Source organism: Labrus mixtus, chromosome 16, assembly GCF_963584025.1.
Source record: "Labrus mixtus chromosome 16, fLabMix1.1, whole genome shotgun sequence".
NCBI classification, from domain to species: domain Eukaryota; kingdom Metazoa; phylum Chordata; class Actinopteri; order Labriformes; family Labridae; genus Labrus; species Labrus mixtus.
The window spans coordinates 13,044,041-13,069,795 of NC_083627.1; the positions used below are offsets into that span (position 1 = coordinate 13,044,041).

The 25,755-nt window shown below is 43.4% G+C and overlaps 2 protein-coding genes across 3 annotated transcripts in view; one reads left to right on the forward strand and one right to left on the reverse strand.

Annotated features, from left to right (window-relative positions):
- LOC132990790 (uncharacterized) overlaps positions 1-25,755 on the reverse strand; it is a 527,599-nt gene that overhangs the window by 241,336 nt on the left and 260,508 nt on the right. The window lies entirely within an intron of this gene.
- On the forward strand, positions 1,972-20,675 carry atf6b (activating transcription factor 6 beta). Its single transcript, XM_061060551.1, has 17 exons — positions 1,972-2,296; positions 6,006-6,085; positions 7,739-7,820; positions 8,723-8,782; positions 8,899-8,978; positions 9,316-9,502; positions 10,884-11,045; positions 11,405-11,574; positions 12,275-12,454; positions 13,654-13,736; positions 13,868-14,065; positions 14,635-14,742; positions 15,272-15,371; positions 15,706-15,773; positions 15,865-15,964; positions 16,292-16,376; positions 16,462-20,675. The coding sequence occupies exons 1-17, from the start codon at positions 2,224-2,226 to the stop codon at positions 16,764-16,766; spliced, it is 2,121 nt and encodes a 706-aa protein (XP_060916534.1). The 5' UTR covers positions 1,972-2,223; the 3' UTR covers positions 16,767-20,675.

Consider the following 25,755-nt stretch of genomic DNA (forward strand, 5'->3'; position numbering starts at 1 on the left):
TAGTGGACGAAGCCTGAGTGACATCCTCCATCTGTTCCTGCAGGGGGCGCTGGAGTCCCATGGCGGTCTCCATGCTGGAAATGCTGTCTCAGTCTAACTTTCAGTCAACCTAACGACAGGCTGAGAGCTGGAGCTGAGGCAGATTCTAAGCCTCCTGACAAACCGTTACACCGACGCCCGCCTGTCAATCAGGTCAGCTACTCGCCTTATTGTGAATAACTCTCATCTTTCATCAAATCAAAACCTATGAGTCATCAAAACATTCACCCCCCGTACAGTATGTGTCGATCAAGACATGAGCTAATCAGACCTATTATTATTATTTTTTTTTTTTTTTAAGATTTATTTATTTATTTATTTTGCCTTTAATGGAGAGATAGGACAGTGGATAGAGCCGGAAACCAGGGAGAGAGAGCGGGGAATGACATGTGGGAAAGGAGCCACAGGCCAGATCCGCCCGCCCGGAGGACCATAGCCTCCATACATAGCCTCCATACATGGGGCGCGCGCACCAACCACTGCACCACCAGCGCCCCAGACCTATTTGTTTTTTTGAACCAGGCTGTAAACATGTTAATCTCTGCTGTAAAAACAGACTTTTTAGAATGGGTGCGTATGTGACTTCCTGTGCTTCTGCAGCCAGCCTCTAGTGGACACTCGAGGAACTGCAGGATTTTACACATCAGCATCTGCTTCATTCACACCAGAGGTTGCAACTTAAGCCGTTTTCACTCCGGATAATATATATATAATATATAATGTCTACTGCCAACTGCCTACTGACAGATTGAGTAGGTACTTGGCAATTTGGATGCACCCACTGTATAGAAATGTCACTGGGGTCCCATTGGCTCGGGGTGAGCTCAAGGTGAATCCTCCGGAGAATATCCTGATGCGTTCTCACATCAGCTCACTCGGACTTTCTGCGGAAAAAATATTAGGGGCCTGGCCGGAGAAACTCTTGGTGAAGTCTGCGCAAAAATTCGGCTGTTTGCGTTCACATATAGCCTAAAGCCCCTCCGGCTAGTCTAATCTCCAGAGTTTTTCAGGAGATTTCCGTATGTGTGTGTATAGTGCATGCGCGCTTCATATCAGAACAGAGTTGCATTCAGGTGAATCACGTAACACTGTGTATCATAAATAACTATGTGGTCAATATACCACAGTGTGAAAAGGGTTTTCATCACATATTGTCAGTGCACAAATTCAGACCAAATCTTTTTTTTTTTCAGTGGCCCTAATCGTCTTCCGTACTTTTGGACTATATAATAAATGCCTTTTCTCTCTATGGCATGTTTCTGAATGAAAAAGGCAAAACAATCCACTGAACAAACTTTATTTAAATCTGAAAGAGACCCAGCAGCACCTGCTCCATCCTCACGTGGTGTTTTATTGATTTAAAAAAAAAAAAAAAAAAAAAACACCACAGAAGAGGTTTGGGCTGCTTCAGAGTTTCACTCTGTCCTCATACGCCCCTCTGTGGAGTTATGTAATAACGCCTCTTCTCTACCCGAAATAACGTTGAAGAAGGTTTACACCAGAGAGAGAGAGAGAGAGAGAGAGACTATAATGAATAATTAAAAAGCTTAACTGCTTCTCCTGCGTTAACCGGTTTCTAGTATTTCTTATATTTATTTACATAAGGCTGTATTATCTTCGCAATGCTTGAATCAACGTGATCTCCAGCCGGACCCTTTTTATATCCTGAAATACTGTGATTAGCTAGCGCGCATGTCAATATTAAGGCAAACCCTGCTACTTTTGGTGATCATTGGTCGATTCTCCCGTCCGTCAAAATACGGTCTTTTGATTTGTCCAAATCACCTTTAAAAACCCCTCTCCCTACGTCGTATGCTTAGCGTTCCAATCGGAGTCTTTGGACTATCCGATTGGTTGTTAGTCCCGTCAATTACACAATTCTTTGCTGTGATTGGCTGCTCTTTCAGAAGTGGGCGTCGATTTTTCCCCTCAGAATTTGTGTTTCCTTGTCTGTCATCTGCGAAGCGAAAGGAGGACGGATAGATCGTCCAAACTGAACAAAATAACAGCACAATTCCTACCGAGGAAACACCCAATTATCTTAAGTTGTACGTGATATCCATGCCTGATATCACGAAGGCACCTTAAAGCTGATTTAAGTGGCCGTATTGTGCCTCTGTTTGTTTAGCTAGCTGTTATCACGACGCTGTGTGACTGCGGACCCAACACTCCGCCTTTGTGGCTATGAGTACGGACTTACTATCTGATTTGGACACTCGTTTCTTCGCTGATAACCTCCTGACAAGCGAAGACTGGGGTGAGTTATCATTTAAAGTCTCGTCTGTGGCGATAAATAAACACAGATTTAACCGATGCGAAGCTAACCGGGGAAGATAACGACTGATAACGGGGTTGCCCCCCCTCGGGCGGCGGCGGAGCAGGGGCGTTCAAAGCGACTTCAACGGTGAAACGCTCCCTTAACTTCAGATATCGTATTATTTGATGAAAAGGGGGTTTAATAGAGTGGGACATGATCGTTACACGCGGTTCCAGCGTGGTAGTTTGTGCTTCCTCGGTCAGCAGACCAGCCGGATGTGTCGGTTTGTCTTTAACACAGTGGGTGGAAGCGTGATCACACTATAATAAAAACAACACACACACACACACACACACACACTCATAGCTTCCTCTCACTTCACAGGAGCAGCAGTTTATCATCAGTTTTTTTTTTTTACATTATTCCTGAAGCTTTATGTTGACCCACTGCACATGAAACATGGCTTGTAACAGGTGCAACTGTGGGAGAAAATGCACCTACAAATATGAATGCAGATTTTCTCCTTTTAACAATACCAACCCACCAGATGTTAGCCTTTACCTTCCTGATGCTGTATATCCATGCTGATTATTCAGATGCAGATGACACAGCATCGATAAGCTCAAATATTAGCAGATGTGGGCTGTAAAGATGCTGGTTTTATTCATCACTGATAACCAGGGGTGAAAGAAGCAGGGTCCGACCGATATTGGATTTTTGGGGTTGATACTGATATTAGGGAGAGAGAAGATTCTGATACCGATAAATTGGCCGATATCTTTCTTAGATCTATGTTCAATCTGTAGAGATAGATGGATATCGACACATTTTTTGCGTTGATCCCTCAAATGCAGTTATTAAGCTCACGCTGCAAAACTGTAAAGAGCCGCTCATAATCTGTTCTTTATTAACCAGGGGTTCATCCGTAGTGTTTTTGTCATTTTCAGTTTTTCGCTGTAAAAACACACAGCAGGACAGCCAGCTGACCTCGTCCCTCGTCCTCCATATTTGCTTTTCTTCTGAAGTCACGTTTGGTCACCCAAGTATCTGTATCTTCTCGTGACAGAGAAGTGGCGGGTGTGTGTGGTCTCCCGGTGCGGCCGAGTCATCTAGTGTGTGCGTTTGGAGGATTATAATGTTTAACTGTCCTGATGTCTGTGTTCTCTATGTTTTAACATCGGTTAAGGTTTGAAATGTTCTCGAGCGTGGCGAGCTTGAAGCGTTACCCTGATCATTTTAAGGCATTGTGATGATGGTCATGTGAGGACTATCCCTACACATACGAAGGTTAATAAAACCATCAGCCTACAAGTTCAATGCTGTTCAATAATGATGTCATACTTTGGGTTCTCTCTGTATTTTGTTTCGCTGCATCTTGAATTATTTGTGAACTTTTAAAGGTGAAACATCACCTCAAAGACGACACCATGTATCTTACCTTATAGAGCAGAGCAGAACTTAAGATAACATAAAATCATCCCTCATGATCCCCAGTGGGGAAACTCAAGTGCAGCAGTAAAAAGACAAGAGCATACTGAGTGCAAATAAAATAGAATAGATGTTTAACAATGTGTTTACAACTATTGACTAGTAAGTATAAAGTAACTACACACCCATCAACTGCCAATCAAAAAAAAAACCAGGACATTCTGATATGTTGTGCAATGAGTGGCGTCCAAAGCTTTGTTGAGATCCGATAAACATCAGAAACAAGTTCAACAGAAATGTGAAGCCATCTTACTTCCCCGAAGTGAGGAAACGTTGACTTCCTTGTTAGACTTCAAATCTAAAAGTGATGTTATGATGTCTATTCTTGAACTCCTGCTGAGCTTTTTACATGAACTGTAGTGTGCCCAAGCACACCTTTTCCATCCGTGCCACGGCCAAGGAAGTATAGCGAGATTAAGTCATTCTTACACTGATGTTTATGATGTTAACTGAGAAATAACCTGACAAAAAAAACCCAACTGACCCTAAAATCGAATTTCAGGATTTACCATCTCCTGTTGGCTGTCACTGTATTGTCATTGTGAGTCACCTGGGCAGGTGAGCAGCCACCCCTTTAAGCTTGTTAGGTTAATTTGACTGACAAACAGAGACAGACAGAGAGATTTACATCCTGCGGGGACTGATTTACATCCTAATCTAACTGCCATGTTTCACTACAGGAATGTAAACACAAAACTTTTACTCAGGCAAAGTGTACATTTGAAGTACACTCACACTCGGCTCAGTTGCCGTGTTCTGTGCCTGCACTCACAATGCCTCCGGCAAAACCGGACCTGAGCACGGTAACCTCTCGTATGATGCATGCATGGCTGTACGTGATCATGAAGAGTCTTTTTGTTTACAAGGAGCGCAGTCTCAGAGTCAGCACAATGGACAACAACAACTGACTTTAGGGCTTATTTTGTCAGATACAGCCAGAACATTCCTGAACTTCTCGACTATGCAAGGCAGCCGTCGATTATACATCATGTCCATGTTGTGGTCCTGTGCTTGTGCTCGTGCATGAGCAACCATACCGTGCCAAAGTCTGCCAGCCGTGCCAGGGCCAAGGAAGTGTACGGAGCACTCACACTAGTCAAACAAACTGGACCTTGGGGGTCAAACATGCTTGGGTATGGGCCTGGTGTGAGCGTGCCCTGAATCAATAAATCTGATGTTTTTTACTGATGAATTGTGAAAGCCTCTGAGTGCAGAAATGCCTGAAACATGACAGGGGTTTCAGTTTTTCTTCACCGCCCTGCAGCTGCTCTGCTGTCAGATAATAAAGGGTCAGATTAGATAAAACTATGATCATCCAGAGAGAGAGAGAGAGGTGGATCAGTGCAGGTGAATGAGGTCAGAAAGTCAAGAGTCAAAAACACAAACGACTACAACACACGGAGAGATCAAATAAAGAACTGAGTTATAGTTAGGGGTGGGAATCACCAGAGGCCCAATGATACAATATTATCACGATACCTGAGTCACGATATCATTGTGATTTTAATCATTTTGGGATAAACAGAGAATTGACATACAATATATTGTGATTTAACTTTTTAACTGTTTATTATTTCCACAAAATTAAACTAAATCAAAAGCTGTTGTCAAATAAGAAGGCATTCTCAGTCTGTTCATGTCGCTTCAGTCTTTTTATTTCACACACAATGTGAGTCAAGCTCACGGACTGAATCTACTGGATCAACTCCAGAACTCTGTGTACCTCAATGTCATCAAACCCTCAGATATGTAAAATAAAAAAAAGACAAAACTTAGGGAGGGAAAACAGCATTTCATAATTTTTTATGGGTGACAGCATTTTTACGCTTTAGATTTTTATAGGAAATCAATTAAAAATCAGCTTTAGTTTTCTGATATCAGGAAGTAAACAAGAAGAAAGAATACATTTCAAACAGAGCAAATATTAGCTTGTTTCATCCACATGCTGCTTTGACTCAAAAAAATCACCTCAGTGCACCTGTTGAGTCTCAAAGTCCAGAGGTATGGATCATTAAATCAGGCAAAGCATGATGGGAGACATAAGGGCACACAGGGTCTCAAGGTAAACGAGTACGTTTTCTGTAAATGGCGCTCATAAATAATTAACAACCAAGTGAACTTGAACCAGGAGGACTTAAGTTTGAGTACTATAAGCATGCTTTGTGTTGTTTTCTTTATGTTCACAGCTAACATGTGTTTTCTCTCTCTCTTTCTCTGTCAGATGCCTGCCTCTATCAGTGTGAGAGCATGGAGGAGGGAGAGGACGGAGAGCTCGGCCCCGGGCTGAAATACGAACCATCGGTACGGAGGCAAAAAGAGAGTCCCAGCTCACTGCTCCGGTTTCTGATCAGAGACTGAGAGTGAAACTGATGCTCGTCCTTGTATGCAAACACTCGTCACACACTGCACAGTTTGGTTAAAGCTCGAGCTCGTCTCTGAAAACGTTTGACTTTCAGTTAAGGTGCAGTTTAGCTGCAGATGAGGGCATCTGCGTGAGATGAACTTGAGTCCTTGTAATGTTGTTTTGTTTGCTTATAGCTGCTTAAAGTGTTGTCAGCCATGCTGGTGGTGCCGATTTAGATCACAAGTTTTTCTGAAAAGGTGAACCTGTTCCAAAATCAAGGAGAGGTATGGCTCATGTTACTTGATAGTTTCGCTGCAGGTTGGAGAAGTTTTGACAGCATCTTGAGATAAAGAACAAAGTTAGAGGCGCGTTGTAAAGAGGAAGTGTTTACTCTTCTGAATCTGTAACTGTGTGTCCAGACAGAACACTAAGAAGATACTCACGTCCGGTTAACTCCTAAGAGTTTAAACACAGGATCGTTTGTTTGTGTTTGTGACTGCAGGATAATCCGATCCCCTCTTCCCTGATGGCTGCTCAGAACCGAGTATCTGCCCAGATTGTTTTGTAATGTGAGTGGTATAAAGATCCAGTCTTGACCTCTCCAATCTGCTTACATCATTAAAGGGTCTGACTGAAGTCGCACGTGACTACAATAACCTCGAGAGCGAAAGAACTGTAGTCATGGTAACCTGCGGCAAGATGCATACGGATGTTCTAGACACCTGTAATGCATCTGACAGTTACAATCTGACATCCAGCTCTCGCTGAAGATCAGACAAACCGCGCTGTCCTCGTCTCCCCGGATATTTATTCTCACTGCACAAATAAACCGCCTGCTCCGTTGTTCACTTGAGGTCACGTGAGGTGGTGTGTTCCTCCGCTGGGCACAATGACCTTAATAAAATCCTGTAGTCTGTGATGTGCCATTATGTTCATATCTGGTTGTGTGAGCATGTTTGCGTTTACAGAGAAGATGTGTTCAGATTGTCCTGATGTGTGGGACAAGGGGGGACAATCATGCTTAAGCACGGTCAACTGGGCCGAGTGTGAGTGAGCCTTTAAACTTTTTGTTTGTTAAATGGAAGTTGGGTCCATGATTATTTTGATGAATCCCAGGAAGTCCGCGACTTCAAAACACTGATTGGCTTGTTAGCAAATTTGTCATTAGAGTTGAACATTTGAAACTGCATGTTTTCACGACTGACACAAATGTTGAACTTTCCTGTTTTCGCTGATCATGTCATTCACAGTGTGTCTCTCAGGTTCACGTCCCACGCCGCACTACTTGTTTTCATGCTGACTTTCTGTGTAATTTCTGCACCTTTACACGTGGAGAAAGGGCTGAAATAAATGCAAATCTTTCTGGTTGTTTAGCTCGGTCACAGAGGTAAAACGAGTCCTGCTCCTTTAAGTCTGTTCTTAAACAAAACGAGCCTCAGACTCACGTGTTTAGTCGACAGCAGTGTCAATCAGATCTGTAACGCTGCAGTGAGCGAGCACAGAGGATGGGTCAAAGCATAATCAGACTAATTATAACACACGCACACACACCCTTTCGGCCTAATTTTCCACCTGACTTGTTCTCTCTCTTTTTCCCCCTCCTCTCACAGTTTGACAACAACCTCGTTCTCACCCTTGATCCTGACAACCCCACGTCGCCATGGCAACACCTGGACGACAACCTCCTCACAGGTACAGAGCAGCCGACCGTGGTCACTTCAGTTTATTCGGCAACTTAACACCGCCTCAGGTCAGCGTTTTTTTTTTTTTACAAGGCTGGAAAAAGTCTGTGAAACACGAGACGCTTCACGCCTCACAGCGTTTGTTCCTGACTGAAATCTAAAGTCTCGGGTTTTAATCTTCGTTTGTGGACTGAGAATGAGATGAAAAACAAGTTGACCAGTACTGGCAGAGAAAGAAAGAGATTTGCCTGAAACGCTTCGTTTCAGCTTCTGTCTCTTTAAGGCCCTCCTCCTCATGTGCCCACTCTCTTCTGATTGACCAGCTCTCTGGAAGCCTTGAACGGGTGCAGAACGCTGCAGGGCTGCCAGGGGAGGGCTGCTCTCCAGTGCTGGGAGAAGAGAGTCTATGTAAGAAGTTTCAGTGGCTTACGTAGAGGCTTGAAGCCGTCTGGTGAATTTCTTGGTTTCCTATCGGGGAACTATGGCGTGATTTACAGAACAAGCCGTTTAGCCCCCTCTGCAGACTCATCCTGGGATTACTCCAACATATGTTTACCTCATGACCTGAAACTTTTCCCACGTTTAGTTTGGGCCTCCAGCATCGTAACACTATATGAGAGTTTTAAAATGGGGTCAGAAGTATAGGTCGACTTTAATGTCTTTCAAAGCACATTGAAAATGTCTCGATTAGCTCTTTAATGTCTCACATTAAAACTCCAGCCAGGTTCGATCCCCAGTTGAGCAACATGTCCGATGTGACCTTGGGCAAGACACTTAATCCTGCATTGCTCCTGCAATACTGTGGCGGTGTATGCATGGTGATGTACGTCGCTTTGGATAAAAGCGTCTGCTAAGTGAATTGTAACATTGTAACTGTAAAATATCTTTGTGTTGTGTGTTTATCTCCTGAAGTTGAAACTCCTGTGATCAAAAGTGAAATGACCATCGCTCAGCCGTTACCGGTGGAGATGTGTAAGTTCTTCAGTTACTTATTAAGTCTTAACTTGTTTACATTTTCTTTAATACTTAGCAGTTCTCAGTCGACATCTGTCCTGGTGTATTAACTAACGGTCTCTTTGTGTATCCAGTGTTCCAGGTGAAGTCAGAGCCTCTCTCTCCTGCGTCGTCTCTTGGGTCTGACTACTCGGCATCGTCACCAGACCCGCAGGTGTGTGTTCAAATCCGACCTTCCTAGAGTTTTTTTTCGTTCTTGCTCTCATTTTTCATCATACACCAAGAAGAAAAATGAAGGTTGGTAGAGTCGCTCAACTGGAAGATCGAGGGTTCAATCCCCAGCTGAGCAACATGTCCGATGTATCCTTGGGCAAGACACTTAACCCCGCATTGCTCCCGGTGCTTCAGTGGCAGTGTATGAATGGATTAGTGTTGTACTTACTCTCTGATGTCGCTTTGGATAAAAGCGTCTGCTAAGTGAATTGTAGACGTGATGATTGTTGTATAATCTCACTGACTGTTTATCTGTCTGGGTCATCTCTCCCGTTCAGATCACAGTGAAGGGTGAAAACCCTCCGACTCCTCCCTACATGTACGGAGATGTGCTCTCTCCTCCTCTCGGGTCCATGGAGATCACCGTGGCAACATCAGCTGTACCCCCCAAGCAGACGCAGCTACAGACGCCCTTAATAACACAGATCCCGGCGGTGATCAGCGGGATTCAGACGCAGGCAGCAGGTGAGCTCAACCTCTGACTTGTATCCAAGTTTGGAAAGCTGATGTTTTATTAAATGCACCTTAAAACACTCCACACTTAAATTGAGCCTATTAGGTGACATATTTTAGGGTTTAAATGTCTAATACTTACAAAACATTGACCCCTAAAACATGAATAAATAAAGCTCAGCTCTAAAGTGTGTTCTTTGTCTCTCCGCCCGAGTTAAAAGAACCTCCTGTGCCTCAGGGTTTTCTGAAGTCAGATCGATGATTAGAGATTTGAACCGACTCGTCACTGCAGAGCCTGAAGGGAAAGCTTTCAGTTTACCACCTCGAGAGTCTCACATAGGGAGGTGTTACTCTGTACAGAGACCCTGAGGCACACCCAGAACGCAATGCAGCAATGAGGGGGGGGAGTCCTGTTTTATTGTACTGTAGGAGTTACAGAGGAGAAGCTCAGTCAGCTCAAAGTTGTGCAGGACGTCAGGCCTGTGTCTGTATTAATAGTCTAAAGTCTACAGCAGCGCCGTGACAAAATGTCACTTGCCCCTTTGTATTCTTACTTTTTTTGTTATTTTTTACGCTAATCTTAGCAGTGTGATATTTGTGTCCCTGTGTTTGATTTCACATTGTGTTGATGCATTTTGGAAACAGGAAGTTCATGATGTGTAAACAAACAGCAGGAGCTTCACGTTCAGACACTCAGACATGCACACACACACAGCGCTGTTCCACTCTGCCATCGCCACCCTCTCCCATAATTTACGCCTCTTAAAAAGGCTATAGATAAAAGAGAGGTCAGGCAGTACACAGTGTCGTCTCTGTGTTGGAAACACTTTCATTGTTTTCTCAGAGTTACGATGAAGTAGAAACAAACTCCTTCCTCGTAGTGCAGAACAGATAATAGACGGTTATCTTCACAACTCTTTTACTCTAAATGTTCAAGTTACCTGAGTGTGTTTGTGATGCAGAGATCGCCGCCTGCAGACTTCTGTTCGAGTTCTGAATCACTGCATCGTGAATTGATGAATGAATTGCAATCAGTAAATATAAAGAATTAGCTATAAAGCAGTTTCTCTATTTGTCTGCTGTTGGGTTTGCAACACGTCCCTTGATAATCTGAAATACCATTTTTTTTCCACTAAATTTGCACTTTTTCATCTGTGAATAGATGCTAGTTAGCTTTAGCTTCTTATGCATGAAAATGGTGTGAAAGCACGACCATTATACTGAAACCTCCATACAACTGTTTAAAGCCCTACTTAATGGTACTGCGGTCTGAGCCCTTTTGAAGGAGCTGCTCTGCCAAGCAGCTGAAGATCTAAAAAATAAATGTATGTATGAAATGCATCGAACTCTGCATCCTGTCTGACGTGTCATCTTTGCTTTCTCTCACCTGAAGTTGTTCCTGGTTCCACCATGAAGGCCAACACCATCCTGAGTACCAAACCCCCCATCCAGCCCCGACCAGTGTGTGTCACCACGCTCCCCGTGCCCCCGACCCCCACACCCGCCAAGACCCTCATACTGCAGGGCCTCCCCTCCATTGACCAGAGCAGACCTGGTGAGCATCTGCTGTTTGTGTTTACCTTTACGTGTGTGTGTTTGTTTGAATATCTTTTCATATGTAAATCTTTGCTGTGTTAAGTTCCTGACATGTGGTGACTGTGGTCAGGCTTTGTTTTCTTGTTGGACGGAGGGACCTGATACTCAATCAGAATGAAATGGTGTTTTTAATTGTAAAGTACGTTTACACAAACTAAGAGTGTGACTTGGTTGTTGGTCTGGAACATTTGTGGAGTTTTGTGTGAATGGTTGTTCATTTGTCTGGTAATAATCCTCCTCATGTCTCTCCTCCTCATGTCTCTCCTCCTCCTGTTTCTCCTCCTCCTGCGTCTCCTCCTCCTGCGTCTCCTCCTCCAGTCGTCCTGTCTCAGTCCGTCTGCCTCGGCTCGGCTCCAGCCATCGTCAAAATGGAGCCCGTCTCTCCCAGCATCCCCCAGCACTGCTCCAGCCCCACGGCTCCGCCCACCAGCAAACCCATTGTCCCGGCGACCACAACTTTACCCGGCAACAACTGCAACGACATCGATGTGAGTGGACTGGATGAGATAACTGTATATCTGCCTGTAGTCAAAGTCCAACAACTCATATCATAACATCATCTGGACTTGTCAGGATGAGATATTTTGAGTGCTAAATCGACCAAAACATTTGTTTAGATTTGAGTTTTATGAGTCTTTGCTGTGTAAGTTTAAGAATATTGAACGTTCAGAGGAAGAAGGAAACAAGTTGTTAATAAAAACTGAAAATAGTGCTTAAGCCACATAACAAGATAGAAACAAGGATCAGTCTGTCACTAAAAGGTGACATGATAAACATGTTTACATCATATCTTACTACTTACTTCAGCTTTTAGAGGAAGATGTTCAGCTTCCAGAAGTCAGAGAGGTTGTCGGTAAAACAAACCTGTTTGTTTGAGAGAAAACGAGTTAGAGATGTGACGCTTCATGTTCACAAGCTGCTTCATGTTACGTAAATAAGAGGAGGAAAAGTGCCGAAAAAAGTGAGACCGTGTTTCATGTGACACCTCTTATATAACAACACTTAGTTACCTCAGGGCTCACATCACACACCTCTTTAACTTTTTCTATGTATGCTTCTCCTCCTTTCTTTTGTTCATGTTTTCATCCTCCCTCTCATATTTCCTCTCTTCCTTCTCTTCATCCTTACATGTTCACTCGACCCCGCTTCCTTTCCTAATCCTCCCTCCATGTCCTCTTCCTCGTGCAGATGAAGGTGCTGAAGCGGCAGCAGCGGATGATAAAGAACCGGGAGTCGGCCTGCCAGTCGAGGAAGAAGAAGAAGGAGTACTTGCAGAACCTGGAGGGCCAGCTGAGGGAGGCTCAGCAGGAGAACGAGCGTCTCCGCAGAGAGAACCAGGCGCTGAGGGAGAGGCTGGCCGGCAAGGAGGTGAGGGACTCTTCATCACCTTCTTTCACACTTCAAAAAGTATTGAGACAGCTGCAAGACGTTCTCCAGACTCTATGCAAACAAACACATATTCTGCCTCACAGGATAAAAGAGTTGACCCCTGCTGCCACCTCCTTTATTTAGGTAATGTTTGTTTTTAAACTCTAGTGTTTAAAAGAGTAAGTCCTGATCCAACACAGCACTCGAGTAACACACAAACACACAAAGGATCCAGGCAGCAGTCCGTGTTCTAAAAGGTGAAAATAGGATTTTTGTAAGTGGAGTTTGGTAGCGTTAAGGAGGATGTTTGAACAGCTGTTTCTGGTTTAATTTCCTCATGAACAAAAAGGTGTTTCTCTGTCCGGATCCTTTCTGAGCCTGTCAGGGACAAAAACAACAACTCGTCATTGACATAGTTCATAAGTTGTTTTCGTCTGCAGAGATTACGATGCAGAAACCTTTAAGGGCCGTCTACAGAAGACCTGAGCAGCGTATAAAACAAAAATCGAACTGTTTTCCGCTTTCTGCAAGATACTTTCTGGACCGAATATTTGGTGATGATTGTTTCGAACTGTTAGGAGTAGACCTCCATCAGAGGGATTCATCTGGAAAATGAAGTTCTATAGACCCCCCTGTGAATCAGTCAAACACCAAATAGAGCCGTTCTCTCAGCAAATCTACTCCTCTGAGTCCATGCACTAACTCACTCGAGGTATTAGGTCGGATGGGTCGAAAGCTCTAGAGAAATTCAGAGATAGAGATTCAGTCATTTCTAGATAGATAACTCATAAATGAAGGAGTAAGGAAGAAATGTCAAATCCCTCCGAGTCTTTTCAAACCTGTGAAGTTTGTGGCTGATTCGCCTGCAGACACTGACTCTAGCTCACATAGAGGGGGTTGACTGCACGGCTGCAGCTTTTCATTCACTTCAGACAAAACAGTTTGAACGACAGAGAGAATGTGAGAGAGGGAGATCGGTCGGTTTAACGTGTTCAACCTGAAGAAAGAAATGTGCTTTACAGGAGCACGAGAATATTTAGTTCATTTAGCAAACCGTCCCAGAGCTGCAGGAGGATTTACGTGCAGTGAAAATAAATGTGTCGCTGTTCATGACCTGAAAATAATCTTGTCAATCAGGTTGAAGTCGTAGACGAGTGTTTGTGAACGTGCAGCTTAAGTTCTCTTTCTGTGTTTTTCAGGGCAGCGAGTCAGCGAGCAACAAGAGAGCCGTGTGTGTCATGGCCGTCCTGCTCTTCATGACCTTCAGCTTCGGACCCGTCAGGTATCCTGCTCACTTTGTTATGCATCATTCAACTACCGTGTGTTGGAAAATAAAAAATCACCAAAGTCAGTTTCTCTGTAGAACATTTTAAACTCTTTGACTTGAATATCTGCTGTTCTCCCTCGCCGCAGCATCACGGACAGAAAGCTGACGGGCCTGCAGGACGATGTGGTGTCGTATACGGGACGACGACTGCTCAAGATCGGACAACGACAACAACGACAGCAACAGCAGCAGGAAGCAGCTGCCCCACCTCTGAGCAGAGCGGAGGACAGAACAGAGACTGAGGAGGATGGAGGAGACGAAGCTACAGAGACATATCAGTTCAGGTGAGACTTAGGACTCCGATTCCACCAAGTGGTCTAGATCAGGTAAGGTACACCCTTTATCTGCGTTTCCACTGTTAAATTTGGGAATGGTCCAACCCTTAAGGATGGAGCTAGACCCACTGCAGTCCGTTGATTGGTCGAAAGAAATGTCACTTCCTGCGTGACAGCGGTAATAAAGGCCAAACACAAAACCTCCAAGGTGCTGACCTCTGCTGGACGTCCTTTGCCCTTTGTGTACTATTTTGGATTCTTCTTCTTCTTTGTTGAATTTACTGGCGACCTGCATTGTGTTGCGCTGCTATGTTGTCAAGCCATTATGTAGCCAACATGGCTATCGCTATCCTGCTTACAAACCGGCTTACCAAGTAAAGATACAGTTTGCTGTGGAAAAACAAGATCAGAGTTTACCGTACCAAACTGAAGCAAACCGGAGCGCCTGGTAGAAACGAGGCTTTGAACTCTTTTCACACTCTTAAATTAAATATTAATTAAATATCTTCTGATGAAGCCGATGGGTTCTGTGATTGGTCTTCTTACGTGTGTGTATGTGTGTGTGTGTGTGTCTGCAGGAACCTGAGTGATGTGTTCAGTGACATGAAGGATCTGGTTCTGCAGGACATCGATCGTTACTTCAGCTCGTCTGATTGCAGGCAGTTCAACCGCTCCGAGTCTCTGCGGTCAGTCAAAGAAACTCTCCTCCTCTTATCCTCCTCGTCCTCTATCGTCTCACTCACATTTATGTAAACTATAGGCTTCAACTTGTCCTCTCTAAAGGACAATCTTCCTTCCTTTCCTCGTCCTATTTGTTTTTTTGGATCCTTTTTTTCCTTCTACCCTTTTTTTCCTCCCCTGTATCCCATCGTGTCCTTATTTATTTATTTCTGCTCTCTCCTTCTCTCTTCCTGGCTACTTTTCATCCTTTATTATTTTCCCCATCATTCCTTTTTTGCATTTCTTCCCTCCTTACTCCTCATTGGTCCTTCTTTCAATCCTTCCTTCCTTCATCTTTTTTTAACAATCCTGCCTCTCCTTTTTTCATTCCTTTCATCCTTTTCTTATCTTCACTCTTTTTCTATTTCTGTGTAATAGGACTAACATTAACGTGTAATTTGTCTCACACAGCGATGGAATCTGAGTTTCATTCTTAGGAACCTCCTCCTCGTTTATTTCAGTGCATGTCTGAGGCTTTTCTGTTCTCCTCTTCAGGCTGGCTGACGAGCTGAGAGGTTGGGTTCACCGACATCAGATCGACAGGAAGAAGTCTGGAGGGAAACCCAAAACCGCAAAGAAGGCCAGAATCGCTCAGGTGTGCATTTAAAGCAGATGTTATAATTTTTTTAACACACACACACACACACACACCCACACACACTCACCTGCCTGTCCAACAGGAAGCAGACCACGTCCATGGGTAAAAGCCAACACAAGGTTCACCCTGGTTTTAGAACGAGCTTTATCCACTTGGTGTTTCTTTAGTATAAGTCTGTATTTTATTTTGTAGGAACATGAGACTGACTCTAAATATGTTATTGTACTTGTACCTAAAGTCCTGACATGATCAAATGAATGCAGCTGCTCATAAATAAAGTCTGATCTCTTCAGTCCGTCATGTTTGGATCGCTCTGGTTTCTCGTTTGCAGAAAGCTCAGCTGAGGAAGACAAACTTCTCCAGATATCTGCCAATCCAGACTCATCGCTCCATAGAAAGGTTCAGACTTTAAAATATACGTGTTGTTGTTGTTGTTGTTGTTTTCAAAGCTTCATCGCGATCTCTAACTCGTCCCTGTTTGTGTCTGCAGTCAGCTGCAGGTGCTTCCTGGTCCTGAGGTCACCTACAGCGACTTCCTGGACGCCATCGACCGCCGCGAGGACACGTTCTACGTCGTCTCGTTCAGACGGGTACGACAAGACTCAAGCAGGACACACAATCCAACGCAAACGAGATCCTCCTTTCATTTCTGAGAATTTTCTTAAATCTAGGTCAACAAGAAGCTGTAGCTGTCTGTTTGAATCTAAATAACGACAGGATGTTTGTTCTTAAAAACACGGGAATATAATGATGTTACCGTTCAAAGCTTTGTGGGTCAATGTACGTAGATAACTTCCACTGATCTTTGGAAGTTATGACAAAAGCAAAAGTCCAGAGATCAAGAACATCAAACTGTGCCTCCTGACGTTGAGATTTTTTAAATTCAGGTCATGAGTAACTTCCTGTTTCCTCTGCAGGATCACCTGCTGCTGCCCGCCATCAGTCACAACAAAACCAGCAGACCCAAAATGTCTCTGGTGATGCCGGCCATGTCTGTGAACGGTGAGTGTGAACTTTGAACTCTTACACTTTGACCACCGTAAACATCCTCATGTCAAAGCTAACTTCTCCCCCTCCTCCCCCTCAGAGAGTCTGTATAACTCCTCTAAGGGTTACGAGATGATGATGCAGGTCGACTGTGAGGTCATGGACACCCGCATCGTCCCCATCAAGGCGTCCGCCGTGCCCCCGTCTCTCCGCGACCCGCCCGCCCCTCCCCCTTCCCACCACCACAACCACCATCACCACGGCAACCACACCTCGCTGCGAGGGCGGCACCAGCATCACCACACCCCCTCCTCCTCTGCTTCTTCATCGCCCTCTCAGAGGCAGCCTCTACCCACCCGACGACGGACAGCCGAGTACTTTATCAGCCAATCAGAAGGCGTCTGATGATGTCATGACTGCAGAAGAACATACAGAGTTTAATTTGATGTTTTAACACTTTAAAGTGTTTGAATCTTCGTCTTCACTTCAACAGGTAACACACACACAAAGCTTCTTTCTTGAAAAGATTCCTGGAAAGCAATAATTTAAAAACCTCGCCTGAAAAAGAATTAAAGTCAGAGCGGAGTTAGTGAACTCCTCGTCCTGATTCAGATATTTTGAGGTTTAAACTCAGTCCTTAGAAGAAAATGTCCTAATATATAAGAATATATTTGTAGAAGAGGAGGTCGATGCAGACACAGCGGCACACTGCACTTAGAACCTGTGCTGCGTTTTAATATTGTTTTTTTTAATAATGTTCAGTTTGAGTGGAGACGAGGAGCTCTCAGGGACGTCTGTGAGGGAGCTGAAACTCTCCGTCTGTTTCTGTCTCAGCTCCTGAATAAACCGTCGCTCCTCATCTCGCCATGTTGGAGCTGACCTGCAGGTGGCGCTACAGCGCTGCACAGGAACCTTTTGATATCAATGCTTTTTAACACCTCGTGTGTGAAATAAGCAATAAACCGCTTCATTGTTATCAGACGCCCAAATCTCTCAACGTTTCTGTGCAGCTGCTGCAGAACAAACGGTTGACGTCGGTCTCCTGAAGCTCCTCGTATCTCCGTGGACTCTGTTTTTGTATATTTGTGTTTTTGTGTTGATCAGACTGTAAAGAGTTAAAAAGATAATAACAGGACGTCTGAATATTTGTTCTCAGCGCTGACGGCTGCAGCATGAAGTCGGATCTGAAGGTTAGCTGCTGGAGGTGTACAAAGGGTTAAAGAAACGATCCTCCTATAAATATTAAAATCATATCATCATATCGCCACTTAAAGAGAGCCTGCATGAGTCTGTGAGAGCTCATAGTCACGTCTGAAACGTCCAGTTTGATCTTCATAAGATGGAAGATAAGAAACAAAGTGATCAGATAATTCATGAAGAGGAGAAACAGGACGGTGTTACTCTGATCGTTAAAGCTCTCTTCTTCAAATCATAACCGACTGAATCTAAACACAAACTTAAAACTTTGTATTCCTCATTTCCTCTGACGTTTATCTTGAATCAAAGTCGATCAACGTGTTTAGAGATCAAAGAAAATATGCGTCGTATAACTTCACAGATGACCTAAGGTTTTTCACACTTTAACCAATGTGTCTCAACAGCACGTGACGCGAGCAACGCCCTGTTTCTACTTTCCTCTCTGTTGCTCTCGTAGACTGTTAAGAACGAGGAAGGAGGGCGGTCTACGAGGTACTGACACAGAGGAGATAGTGGAGCATTAATAATATCCACATCATGATTGAAATGTTGACCTTTGACCTGTGTCTAAGAAAAACTTTAAACTTTACTCCGCTCACAGCTTTGAGTCAACAGCTCATCAATCCAAAACTAGTTTGTCCACCTTCAAAATAAAGGCACCACACTTCAGTTTGTCCACCTTCAAAATAAAAGCACCACACTTCAGTTTGTCCACCTTCAAAATAAAAGCACCACACTTCAGTTTGTCCACCTTCAAAATAAAAGCACCACACTTCAGTTTGTCCACCTTCAAAATAAAAGCGTAGGATGTCAAACTGTTAGCATGGGAAACTGAAATTCACAGAGCAGAGAAGTAAATCTTTAACAGATGTAGTGTGACCAGCGAGTGTGCGACAATGCGTGATGCAAGGCGACATCTAACGCTGGCGTGCTGTGAGGACACGGTGTAAAGTTTTCAACAGAATCTAAACACCAGAGAAGTTTGTGGGTAAATGTAAAGCTTCACTGTAAACTGAACGGGCTAACTGCTGATTCAGGACACTTCAAATCGCACCAGGTGACAAAAAGTTAGATGATCCGACTTCCTGCAGCGTCCGTCACATTTCTTACTCATGTTGATGTTTTTGTAGAGAATCATGTGGATTATTTAATATCTGTAAATATCAGTTTCTGTAGATATTCTGTGTTTGTCACTTTTTATACTTTTTTTATTTTTTGTCTTTTGACAACAAAAACTAATAGAAAAAAAAAAACCTGTCCTGCTGTTGATGTTTTCTGTTTTTATTTGTGGGGACCAATCAGTTATGATCAATATTTATGGAATCATCTTATTGTACAGTTTGTCATGTTACCACGTTTAACGCTCAGATCGATTATTACTGTCTGATCACGACGTGGAGCCCGTGTGACCTGACAGACTTCGACCACTCGACCTTTTTTATTCTCTTAAACGGATTGTCTCAAACTCTCAATGATTTCAGCTTTGTCTTTTTTTACCGAGGAATGTGTCCGACCTTTGATTCGTACAGAAACTCGTCTTCTTTATTGTCGCTGTGTTTTTGTCTCTCGTGTCGAATCTTTGCATTCAGTAAATCTTCAAATTTGTAACGTCTAAAGGAGGGGTCGAGCGATGATGGTTTTTCAGGGCCGGTTTGTATTCGCAGTAAACATTTAAATCTTCTTCTTGGATAGCCTGGCGGTTGTATTGCACGCCCCATGTACGGAGCCTTCGGTCCTCGTCGCGGTCGTGGGTTTGAATCTGACCTCGGCCCTTTGCTGCATGTCGCCCCTCCCCCCACTCTCTCCTCCCAACCTTTCCCGTCTCTCTTCAGCTGTCCAATATGTTCATCTTTCCGTCCAACACAAGACTTGTTTAAAACGCTCCTCCTACAGGCCGCTCTCGTCTCTGTGCACGCCAGCGGCACACAGGCTTCGGTGTTGATTGGCTGTTACTTATGTGACTCAGGGTCTCTCCCTCGGCATCATGGGAAATTAAGGATTTATGTCTTGTAACCTAAACCCCTCGACTTTATGGAAACACAAAGTTTATCGTCGGAAGTTGATCAATTCAAAACATCAAAACATCAAAACATCAAACTTTCAAAGACAAAGATGGACAATCAAAGAACTGACTCTGAAATCTTTGATGTAGGAAGAGAAGAATCTTTTTTAAAACAAAAAAAAGCTTGTTAGTTTTGATGATTATCTAAGCGTGTGAAGAAGTCATCGTGCATAACGTCTCAGTTACCACTCTGTTCTCTGTTTTTACTCAGATTAGAAAACTGTCAGAGAGTTTTCAGCTTCTCGTCAGGAAGCCGTTTTCCTCTCAGACTTTATGCTAAGCTAACGACTGCTGGCTTTAACTTTTTATTCTCTGAACAGACATGAGAGTGGAGAAGATCCGAAACACTGAACCTCCTCCAGAAACAAATCTCCATGTCCTGTCGAAAGACAAAAATCTGCCTTTGTCTTTATGTGTGCTTCAAAAGTCTCTCTCTCTCGCTCTCCGTCGTAACTCTCTCTCTCTCTCTCGTGCTCTGTTGTCTCTCCGTCGTAACTCTCTCTCTCTCTCTCTCGCTCTTGCTCTGTTGTCGCTCTGTTGTCCGTCGTCTGCAGGAAACACCTTGTGGTAAACTTCAGGCTGTTTGTTGTTTTTATACTGTCTGATGAATTTGTTACTTTTTTGTTTAAAGAAATGCAAAGAAGAAAAAAAAAAAAAGACGAGGTGAAATGACGGTGTCGGGATAACAGTTCTTATGCAACACGGTCGTTTGTTCCTGATTGTTTGTTCTGGAAGTTTTGGGCGATGGGGACAATTTTTCTTGTGCGGTCGGTGGTTCTTAAGATGACTAAATATGAATATCCAATTCAGATTGAGTTCTTCTTTTCTAACGTGTGTGAGCATGCAGTCTGAGGTGACTGAAGGTACTGATGTAAAAATCACACTTTACCTTTGTCCTTTTTTTTGTTATTTAAATGGGGAATCAAATGATTTATGTGTAAATACATCTTTGTAATTCCATCCCCTCTGAGGGCACTTTCCAAATGCTGCCTTCAATGTTTGTAGGAAAAAGAAGCGATGAATTTGATAAAGATGAAATAAACAAATGCTCGGTGCTCCTGTTGTTTTTTTTTTTAGTTCATTCATTGCTCAGCTTTGTATTCTGTGGTCAGCTTTCCAGCACGTGTTCACAACACGAGTTCTACAACGTGTAACAACGCGGGGGCCGCTGGGGTCTGAGTGGTTGACACACAGGGCGGGGGTGCCAAAGACCTGGCCCTTGAAGCTCGAGGGGTTGGAGGAGCTGGAGAGCTGAACTAGAAGCACTCAGAGCCAAACAAAGCTGAGGGCGGCCTCCAGCTCTCAGGTGAAGCGTCTGATTGAGGAGCCGTAAATGTTTGCAGCCTGAGCGAGCTGACAAGGACTATGCAGTCATAAAACACGCCGTGGCTTCGTGCTTCTAAACGCTCCCCGAGGACACGAGCGGGTCGAGGAGAGAGCAGCACCTCCTTCACCTGAGGAATATAAACTGACATCAGTGTTCAGGTAAATTAAGAATTGTTTTAGAGCTCACATGTGAAGGGGAAGATGATCGTCACAAAAAAAAGCTGCTTTAAGTGACAGACACCAGCTCAGTACATTCACTCGAGTAATTTAATTATTCTAAAACATTTGTATTAAATCTTTCAACTCATCAACATTTAATTGACATTAAAATGTCCGAAAAGCTTTTAAAATAAGGACACAAAAAAACTACACATCAACTTCTTGTTATTAACTTGGATTTTCATTGATTTAGATGTCCTTTTCGGCATCTGTATAAGAGATGTTATACTTCATTTTATCCAAATACAACTGACACCCCCCCCCCCCCCTTCTCCTCCTGTGATATGTAAAACATCCTTTTTACAGATACACTGTGATAAAGTGAAAGGATTGTGGACTGAACAGTGAACACAAGTTTAAATCAGCATCTACTTTAACATGCGGCACTCTTACATTTTATTAACAGTTATAACAGTTTTATAATGTCAACCAGACAATCAGACTTCAGTCCTAAGAAACATTTCCAGAGTCCTAAGAGTAGGATTTAAATTCAGGGCTCAGAGATAATGTTTCATTTCAGAATTTGTTTTATCTCAAGAAACATAAAGGTCCCAACTATTTGTGTTCCCTGCATCACTATACATTAAGCTTATTTTTGATCTGATAATTTAGTAGATGTGGATTATTGTAAATGATTGCAGTTTGGTAATTCAGCAGCTAGAGGGCCACATTGCGCTGAAGACAGATTTTAAATTATTCTGCTGCTCCTGCAAACGGATGATGAATAAATACTGTGAAGAGATGACAAAGTTAAAGTGTTAAAGAAAGGAAGATGTTTTTTTTAGTCCGTTAGAATCTTCTTAACACTGATTATGATGAAGACACTACATGATACTAACATGTGAAGAACTTGTGTGTGTGTGTGTGTGTTGGGTGAAGTCATAGTGTGTTCTTTCCTGTCTTGGTTTATATTTTTGAATGTTCTCCTGCAGCACACTTTAAATCTGCAGCTGATGACAGACTGTGGTGACTCGCAGTCTCTCGCCCTTTCTCTCTCTTTTCTCCGACGCACACTAAACCCTCAGACGGACGAACGTTTGGGCAGCCGAAGGTTATCGTTACACGCCCCATGAATGCTGCGAGCAGGAAATGTGATGTCTGCCATCAATCAGAACTGTTATATTTTCACTAGAATCGTATTGAAGTTTAAAATTCTGGTATCATAACGACATGAAGCCGAAGAGATTTAAAGTCGCTGAATAAAACTCCACAGGTATCTCCTGCAGGACAGAGTATCTTACATCATGTTGTAAAAGGAAATAATTTAAAGAGGTGATATTTGTGACGCAATCTGGTTGCTGTGGCAACTTAAATGTTTCTCTAAAGCTCTTCAGATCACGTAAGTCCACAGAACAGATCCCTCAGGAGAGACTCAAGTCCTGATTTACACCGACGTGTCCGAGTAACGGCTTCAGATTTAGAGCTGCTGTTCAAGGCCGAGCACTCCTGACACATAAAACAGGACAAAAACCACAGAAGAAGAACAGTTTGACTCTGCACTCAGAGATTTAAAGCTGCCCGAGAGTACATGAAGGGAACATAATCTGAAACCTAAACAAGATGCTTGGTAGAAACGCTTCTGTGTTCTCAGGGTCAGAAAAGTCTGAACATTAAATACCACAGGAGCACTGCTGCACCGTCACCACCATCACTCCGTGTTTAAAACAGTTAAATAAGCAGCCAAGTCCCTTACACTGCTGTTAATTATCTTAACGTTCTGGTAAATAGGATAATTATCTCTTTATGTTCTCAGACGTTAAAGAAAAGTCTTTAAAAAGTTATTTGTTTGTGACCAGAGCAGTTTTCTCCCCTCGTACCTACAGCTACCTACAAAATATAATATATACAGTATGTGGATGTTTAAGAGTGGGAACTAGAGTACGTTATGTGCAGTGGAGATATTTTCCGTTATAAACGTGCTGCAGTGAGTTTCACTAAACGAGCAAATAAACATTCAGAATGTGACGTCGTTCCAGCTGAGAGAGCTCAAACTAAATCATCTCTTTATTTTTTAAATTACCATGCCATCATGTTTCATCACTTTTATATACTTCAACCTAACGTGGAGCAATGTTAGGTAACATAAGCGTCATTTTCTAACCTAAAGACAACGTCAGCAGCTTTCTCCTTCAAAATAAAATACAGACTTCTCCTAAAGTCTCCATCGTCCCTTCTGGGCCTCCGTACATGTGTGGTGGTGAGACCCTGTCCTCTGACTGGATTTTACTGTTCTGGTTTGTTCTGGTTGACTCGGGACGTTTCTGGGCGGAGCTGGTGTGTTTCCTCCAGCCAATGACAGCGCAGCAGGTGAGTTTAGGAGTGGATACAACTCAGTGATTGGACATGATTCACACTGGCGAATATGTCGGACGTGGACGTAGCAGCAAAGAAGAGAAAATATGATCACAGTGAGGTGAAACACCAAGCGGATAAAGCTCGTTCTAAAACAAGGGGGAACCTTGTGTTGGCTTTTACCCGTGGACGTGGAGTTGGTCTGCTTCCTGTTGGCAAACACCGGCGGTTAGCTTGTGCTAGCGTGCGTTAGCTAGCAGTGTAGGTACAAGCAGTGAACATACACACTGCTTCCTGCAGGGGGCATTAGCTTCTGGAGGAGGGGCCAGTTTGAATGTTGAGTTTACAAACTGTGACCAATATTTCTACTTACTCTGTGGCAGCTGTGGCTGAGTGGTAGAATCGATCGTCTCTCAGCAGGTAGGTCGGAGTTCGATCCTCAGCTCCTGCAGCTACATATCCGATGTGTCCTTGGGCAAGGCTCTTAACCCAAAGTAGCTCCCGCTGCTTTGAAGGCGGTGTATGAATGCGTATGCATGGATTAATACTAATTGACTCTTGGACTCTACTCAGCAGCCTCTACCATCAGGGTGTGAAGTTGGATAATTGACCTGACGTGTAACAGTCGGAGTGTTTGAGTGGAAAAAGGTGCACTCGAGGTGGAGCTGTAATCTAATTCGCCTCATGTGATGCCACTTGAGTCGGTGTCGGTTTGGGCTGATAACCACAAATTTGAAAATGAACATAAAGTTGCTGATGTAGCCATTATGCTTCAGGCTACATAATCCACTGTTACCATAATTCACATGTTTCATAAGCTCTATATTTGACTTTTATAAAAGGTTAAAAAAAAGATTTAGAGCATGTGTTCTTTTTTCAGCGAGCTCTGCATATCAACCCAGCAGCCGTCTGCAGAGAAGCGCCTGTTGTAGAAGGAAACTGATGGAGCAGGTTTATAGTCTGTTGTAGGCCAGAGAGAACAGTTTGTCTTTTTCCTGAATAAAAATATTTTATAGACGCTCTGAGGCCTGTGTGCTGACGACGGCCATGTTTGTTCGTCTCCCAGGTCCCAGATGAAAAACTCATCGGTGATCTTCAGCTCGACGACGATTCAGATGCCAGAATTTTCCAGTTAGCTACATCCAAAAAGTCGTCATGTGAAAACTGGAAAGAATCGAAGGCCAGAGAGGAATAAAGAGACGAAGTAAAGACACAACCGAACAACAGAAAATTAAAACTCAGGTCATCCTTTACTCTTCTGTACATTTTTAAAGGTGTCAACGTTTTAGGAGTAAGCAGCTTGATTAAAAAACATTTTAATAATTCATAATTTCTGCCTATTATGCAGATGCTTTGAAGCTGATTAAAAAAACGACTGCATTAAAAACTAACAGCTCTACTTTGACCTGATGTCAGCGATAAAGGAAGGTCAGACGGGCCAGCATAAACATTAAGCTCCATCCTCGTGGGTGGATTCATTTTAATTTGATGTGATTGTAGACATTAGACCCCCGGGTTTGGAGTGTCGTCAGCGTCCCTCAGGCTCCTCCACATGTGTGGTAAAACTAAAATAATATATGGACACTACCATCCAACTGCCCCGTGCTGACAGCCAGCAGCTTCTCCTCCTGCCAGCAGAAACACTGAGATCAGACCAAACAAACCCCAACATCCACGTGATGCTCGTATAATTTGTTCTCTCTCTTTACAGCTGCTCAGAGTTCACACATGTAGCCAGGAGAGAACCTTTTTACTAAACACCCACTGCTGGGTGTCCAAAGGTGTTAGTTGTTGTTTTGGCTCTTGGTCACCTGGTCAGCGACCTGCAGTGAATCTTCTTCCTGGGTCACAGAGAGAGCCTCCAACTCTCACAATCCAACATTCCACAGGCCTGTTTCCTGGTTGCTTGGCAACACAACTTAAACTGTTTCCATGAGACTGACTCACTGAGATTCTTACCTGTGGAGCGTGGAAAAAGGTAGATGAGGCGTACATATGTGACTTTTTTTTTTTTGCATGCAGAAACAATATTTAACAGTCGGTTGTTTCTTTTGTCAAACTTTCAAGTGCTAAAACTCCACTCTCCCATGATGCAACACTGCAGGACATATTTCTATAAGAAGAGTTTCCTCCTTAGATTTGACATCCAATCATCAGGACGGCAGCTATAGAGGACGGGTGCAGCTGTTCAAACAGCAGCTCGCCACGCTGAGCTGAACTTTTGAGAAAATAACATTTTGTTTCTTTGAAAAGGTTAAAAGCTAAAGACGACATATTGATCGCTAAGCTTTGATTTGT